This window comes from Blastomyces dermatitidis, assembly GCF_000003525.1.
Source record: "Blastomyces dermatitidis ER-3 genomic scaffold supercont1.2, whole genome shotgun sequence".
In the NCBI taxonomy this organism is placed as follows: domain Eukaryota; kingdom Fungi; phylum Ascomycota; class Eurotiomycetes; order Onygenales; family Ajellomycetaceae; genus Blastomyces; species Blastomyces dermatitidis.
Genome location: NW_025544775.1, coordinates 4,231,021 through 4,238,344, shown reverse-complemented (window position 1 = coordinate 4,238,344; position 7,324 = coordinate 4,231,021). Strand labels below are relative to the sequence as shown.

The following is a 7,324-nucleotide window of genomic DNA, read 5'->3' as shown; positions in this document are numbered from 1 at the left end:
TCTGCATGTATCCCTGATATAGATTATATGATAAATGCATACAAAGAATATTAATAGTGCATGCATTGAATGAAGATAATGTTGCTACACAACACTGTAGCCATTTCTGTACATCTCTGAAAGCTGTTAATAGTTTCTTTGTCTCTTTATGTTTGATAAGTCAATAATATATTCCGATGCACTCTCTCTTTCATCATCATCACTATCACCATCATCATCATCATCATCATCATCACCATCATCATCATCATCATCATCATCATTATCACCATCATCATTATCATCATCATCATCATCATTATCATCATATCATTATCTGCCTTCACCCCTTCTCAACGCTCATCAAAACCAATCATGTCATCCCTCTTCAAATATTCTGCGGTCCTGCGGACCATCAAGGCGCGTGAGTGCTGTCACAGATTGAAGAGAGAGAAGAAGAAGGTGTTCAAGCACAGGAAGACAGATTGCAAGGCATATTATGATGCCTTGAAGAGGCTCTGCAAGAAAGCAGAATGATAACAATTTTAAGTAATACTTCTGATAGATTTAGACTGAACTAAGTATAGGAATAATGTGAATGACACTGCCTGTGAGAGATTGAAAAAGAAGACAGTGAAGAGTCTTATACAGCAGCAGTGAGACCAGGAGAAGTTCTGAGAATGATTTGAGGCCAAGATGAAGAGAGAGAGAGAGAAGAAGAGTGTTGCTGTAAATAAGCAACAGCAGAAGAAGATTGAGAAGATATTAAAGCAGGAGACAAAGAAGCCAAAACTGATAAGTTTTTATTGAGAGGTAATGATTTTTGATAACACTTCTGTTCTCTAATTGATTAGCAGGAGCTGACAGAGGAGGAGGGGATTAAGGCCTTGTTCAGGTCTTGAATGCACTCCATGATTCAGAACATTGAGAAGACAGCCCTGCTCTCTGAGCATGTCAATCTGCTTGCTGCTGGGGTGGAACCCGAGACAGCAGACCAGGAAATGCGGGATTTTGAGGTGCAGGTTGACCTGGCTGAGAGAGAGCAGTGAGAACCCTTCCCTGAGAAGGCAGTGAAGAGAGATTTTGAGGTGATTATCATCTCAGATAAGAAGGAGAAGAAGAAGAAGAAGGAGAAGAAGAAGAAGAATGAGAAGTGAATTATGAAGAATGATAAGAAGAATGAGAAAGAGAAGAAGTAGATTTTTTTCTTTTTATATTAGTTAGTTATAAGTTTAAGTTTTTAATTATTAATAATTAAAATTGATTTTGAGTTTTCAAAAATTATTGTACAAGTTGTAATCAAGTCAGGAATGATATATATATATATATATATTTAACTATCATGATTCACAAATCACTATAATGTATAAGTATCAACATTTTTTCAACATTGATATTCACAATATTAATATATTTTTAATGATATCATCTGATAACACAATTTGGTAACACTCTCTTTCACAATATTAATATATTTCAAGAAATATGACAGAGATTAATCAAGATTGTTTATTTACTTTTATACATCAATGATATCCAATCTGAGTTAGTACTAAAATTATAACTAAGCTAAGAAACAAGATTATTTTCTCTTATATTAATTCTTCTTACACACATCAGTGATCAGTTATTGAAAATAAATTATCATCTTTCTCAAATTATTATCATGTCTTCTGAATCCACTTCTTTCACTTCTTTTACTTCTATTAAAGATTCACAAACTCTTTAAGAAATCACTGTGAATCACAAAGTCTACATTGTTTATAATTCAACACAGAATGCTCTCTTTCAATCATGATGAATAACCACTTCATTCTTCACATCTGATTCCAGGCCACGAAATTTATGGAAAACTCAACACAAACATCAAGATGAACTATGGAATAATTATCAACAGGTTGCATTGCAGATTACTGGAGAGTCATCTCTTTGCTGCAATCACTGCAACTTCATTCAGAAACATCCATCATGAACTGGTCATGGCCCTGGAGGAATTTCCTGACATCTGAAGTCATCAGGATGCAGACAACAAAAGGAAAATAATCAGAAAATTACTACTGAGCTGGTAAGTTGCTCTACCAGGTAACAATTTTTGGTAATACTAACTTTCTAATTTGAAGGAAATCATGTGAAAATGACCCCGTATCAGTACTCTGATTCCACAACTCTCACCTGATAACTTCTGTGAACAATTACTTCACATGTGTATATCTCTGAATCTTCCTCTTCAATCAATTGAAAACCCCGAATTCTGAACACTTCTTCAAATGCTTAATCCAAATCTTCATATTCCACATCAATCCTGTCTTCGGTCCAACCTCAAGACACACTACAAAGTCAATATGCAACATCTAGAATCAGAGTTGAAGAATCATCAAAGAGTGTCTCTCACAGTGAATGCATGAACTAGTATAAACAATCTTGCATTTATGGGAGTTACATGTTATTACATTGATGAGAACTGAACTTATTGAGAGACATTAATTGGATTTGAATCATTGATCAGTAGTCATACTGGGGATTATATGACAGAGGTATTAATGACTGTGATTAAAAATGACTATTAGAATATTAGTCTCAGTCTTCTTGCAATTACAACTGACAATGCTGCGAATAACTACACTATGATGAAGAGCTTGGAGCAAAAATTGGCTTTGCATTCCTGGAATGATAAACAAGGTCATATTCCCTGCATTGCTCATGTGGTTCAACTTGTGGTGCAAACACTGGTAAAGAATCTTAACATTGAGACAAAGAATAATGAGATGGCTGATTCTTGGGATGAGAATGAGGTGGAAGTGATTACTCAAGTAACTTTTGCATTCACTTTGTAAAAGATAATGTTTTTTGACAACACTTTTTGATATTGCTTTTTAGTAATGCTTTTTGGTAATACTACTGTTAATTTTGAATAGATTGACTAATAATTTAAATATCATAGATTCAAAACATTGCTAATGCGATTTGTACCTCTTCTAAACAACAACAACAATTCCATGATATTCAACAAACAAATAAATCAGTCACACCACTGAATATGATACAGGATGTTAGAACACAGTGAAGTTCAACATATAAGATGACTGTTCAGACTCTTCAATTGTGTCAGATGATTGATTATTGGGTGCAACACTCTGATTGAGAAAAGATCCAGATATTGAAACTTTCTGATATGAAGTGAACTCAGTTGAAATATGTGATTGATTTACTGTTTCAGTTTTATAAGACAACAAAGACAGTCTCAATCACTTGTACACCAATGCTGCAGTCAGCCTGGTGAGTGTATAACAGTTTATTTACTCATCTTGAGAAGCAGTTGAATCACTCAAAAAGAAATTCAGTCTGAGATGATGCTATAGCGCAGGCTATTGTTGCTGCAAGGGATAAACTGGCATATTACTACAGCAAAATGAAACAATCTTTTGCAGAGTACTATGCTGTAGCAGCTCTACTAGATCCCTTCTGTCAAGTTAACATCTACACTTCTCAAGATTGGACAGAGGAGGAATGAGACTCATATGTCAAATTAGCCTGAGACTACTACAATGCCAACTATCAGAGATTTGAATGAGCAGATGTTTGAGATGTGGAGACAGTGAAATACAATTCCCTAGTAAGTAACAATCTTTGATAACACTTCATATCACATAGGACTATAATACTAACTTTGAAACAGGACTTGCATACATTGATTGCAACTGAAAATCAGGCAAAACTACATGCTTGTAAAACTGAATTTGACTGCTATCTTCAAGATAATTCAACAAATTTACGCGCCAAATCAATTCTAGAGTTATGAAAAATTGTTGAGAGTACATATTCAACTGTTGCACTGATGGCGCGTGATATTCTGGCAATTCCATTGACAGGGGTGAGAATGGAGCGAAAGTTCAACTCAAGTCAAGATATTTATCACTATTGCTGAGGACAATTACAAGGAGAAACAATCAAGAAACTCATGATTGTAAAACATAGAATTATCAGACAGTTTAATACCTCTGATCACAGTATATCAGAGAAGTGTAGTTTTCATGAGAAAGTGAAGAATAAACTTGCACAAGAATGTATTTAGTTGTTTCATAAGTGTTATCAATAATTGTTACCAAATTCTGATTATATAAGCAATCACTGAATGAACTGAATGAGACTGATTTTGATCTTCAGTCCCAGTCTCATTCTGATTTTGAAAGAATGATCATCTTTCACAGTTTATCCTGGAAAATTACTCCCATTTCACTGTTCTTGAATTAAATCTGGTCATTTTTCACACCATTTCTCTCAGAAATGGTCCATTTTCAGATTTTTTTGAGGCTTGGTCCTGGTGGGACTCACGCCAAGAAATGTATGGGACCAGACCAAATGGGACCAAATGTGAAATTCATGGTCCCGCCGGCCAGTCTAGCTACAAGTAGACTGACCGTGTGACCGTGTCTGAGACCAGGACCAAACTTTACAGTTGTCACATTGTCTAAAAGCATTACTTCTGATCATGGTTTGTGTTCATTACATTGATTTCAAATCCTGTTATTTCAAATATTAAAGGTTTCAGATTCACTTTTCAAATAAAAATCTAGTCTCAGATAAAGAATATGTTTGAATTCTTAGTCACATTTTCATTCTGATCTCATTATTGAAAATGGCACTAAATGAGATTATGAAATCATTTCTCACTTACATAATATCATAATATAGTGCTCATTTGTTGAAAATTCAATAGAGAGTGTTATTAAATATCATTACTTTTCTGAATACAGATTATAATCAATATTATTTTAATTAAAAAAAAATGTAAAATACAAAAAATAACAATAAAATAAAAAATAAAATAACAAGAAAAAATCACAACAAAAAAAAAAAAAAGAGAAAGAAAAAAAGAAGAGAAAGAAAAAAAGAGACAGAAAGAAAAAGAAAAATAAAAAAAAAAGAAAAGAAAAAGAAAAAAATAAAAAATAAAAATAAAAGAAAATCAAGATCACAGAGTCACAGCACTCTTAAAATACTCACTTCTCAGAGTCTTTGTAATATTCATCATTAACTGTGTATTTCTCACAGTAAGAGTAACATGGCTGTAATAAGTCATTATCTTAACATTATCTAATAAATAATCAGTATATATCTATATAAATGTGAATAATTAGAAAATATACACTCAAAAAGTGTGGCCAGGATGGACTCTGCTGTTACTTGAATAACATTAAGAACAGAATACTGAAATCAATGATTTCTCTCATCAATTTCACAGACAAGATGTGTGAAGATAATCTTGAGAAATATAAGATTCTCTGACTTCTGATAGAAACAGATCTCACAGAGAGACTCTATTTTCATCATATCAGAGACTGAGTATTATCAAAAAGCATTATTTCAATACACATGCACTTACTGCAGTGATTCACTCTCTGTGCATATAACTGAGAGTTGCAGCTTTCTCACGCTGCACAGCTCTTTCTGAGATGCTGTCACTGGTTTGCAACTCACACAGTCTCTCAGTTCAGCACACACTGTATATATACAGCCCTGTGTGCTGAGGCTGTGTTGATTATTATGGCCTGGTGTGGTACTTGCTTTTCACAGGCCATGTTTCATTTGATTGAGAGAAGAGAGAATGTGACTGCTGTTTTATTTAAAGAGAAGTGAGTAATTGAATCTATAGAAGATAATTTGATTTCTTCTATATTTGAAATTTGATTAGTCTATACTCTTCAATTTGAGGATTTCTGAGAGTGTTTTAATAGTTTTCATATCAGCTTGGAATTAGTGATTGATTGAAGAAGAGAAAAGAGAGAAGAAAGAAATGAGAATAACTTATCTTTATAATATGAAAACAGAGAATTGCTGCAACTATTTATTCTAGTAACAAAGATCTGTTTTCTGCATGTATCTCTGATACAGATTATATAATAACTGTATACAAAGAATATCAACAGTGCATGTATTGAATAAAGATGATGTTGCTATACAACACTGTAGCTGTTTCTATACATTGCTGAAAGCTGTTAATATTTTCTTTGAGTCTCTTTATATTTGATAAGTTAGTAATATATTTTAATACACTCTTTCTTTCATCATTATCATCATTATTATCATCATTATCATCATTATCACTATCATCATCACTATTATCATTATCATTATCACTATCATCATTATTATCATCATCATCATCATTATATCATTTCTGGCCATCTCTTCTGTCTTCATCTCTCTTTAACACTCACTGAAATCAATTATATCATCTCTCTTCAAATATTCTGCGGTCCTGCGGATCATCAAGGCACATGAGCGCTGTCACAGATTGAAGAGAGAGAAGAAGAAGATGTTTAAGTGAGAGAAGACAGATTGTAAGACATATTATAATATCTTGAAGAGACTTTATAAGAAAGTAGAATGATAATGATTTTAAGTAATACTTCTGATAGATTTAGACTGAACTAAGTATAGAAATAATATGAATAACACTGTCTGTGAGAGATTGAAGAAGAAGATAGTGAAGAGTCTTATACAGTAGTAATGAGATCAGAAGAAGTTCTGAGAATGATTTAAGACTAAGATGAAGAGAGAGAGAGAGAAGAAGAGTATTACTGTAAATAAGCAGTGATAGAAGAAGATTGAGAGAGTGTTAAAGTAGAAGACAAAGAAGTTAAAACTGATAAGTTTTTTATTTATTGAGAGATAATGATTTTTGATAACACTTCTATTCTCTAATTGATTAGCAGGAGCTGACAGAGAAGAAGAGGATTAAGGCCTTGTTCAGGTCTCAAATACAGTTTATGATTTAGAACATTGAGAAGACAGCTCTGCTCTCTGAGCATGTCAATCTGCTTATCACTGAGATGAAACTCAAGACAGCAGACCAGAAAATGCGGGATTTTAAAGTACAGGTTGACCTGGCTGAGAGGAAGCAGTGAGAACTCTTCTCTGAGAAGGCAGTGAAGAAACACTTTGAGATGATTATCATCTCAGATAAGGAGAAGAAGAAGGAGAAGAAGAATAAGAAGTGAATTATAAAGAATGATAAGAAAAATGAGAAAGAGAAGAAAGATGATAAGTAGAAAAAGTTTTTTTCTTTTTATATTAGTTAGTTGTAAGTTCATAATTATTAATAATTGAAATTAATTTTGAGTTTTTAAAAATTATTGTACAAGTTGTAATCAAGTCAGAAACAATATATATATATATATATATATTTAACTATCATGATTCACAAATCACTATAATGTATAAGTATCAATATTTTTTCAATATTGATATTCATAATATTAATATATTTTTAATGATATCATCTGATAACATAACTTAGTAACACTCTCTTTCATAATATTAATATATTTCAAGAAATATAACA

At 32.6% G+C, this 7,324-nt stretch overlaps 1 protein-coding gene across 1 annotated transcript; it reads left to right on the top strand.

Annotated features, from left to right (window-relative positions):
• Positions 1-354: 354 nt before the first annotated feature.
• BDCG_16453 (uncharacterized protein) lies at positions 355-516 on the top strand (the record flags this gene model as incomplete). The annotated part of the gene is made up of 1 exon (XM_045425684.1): positions 355-516. One exon carries the CDS (start codon positions 355-357, stop codon positions 514-516), a length of 162 nt encoding a protein of 53 aa, XP_045279799.1.
• Between the last annotated feature and the right edge of the window lie 6,808 nt (positions 517-7,324).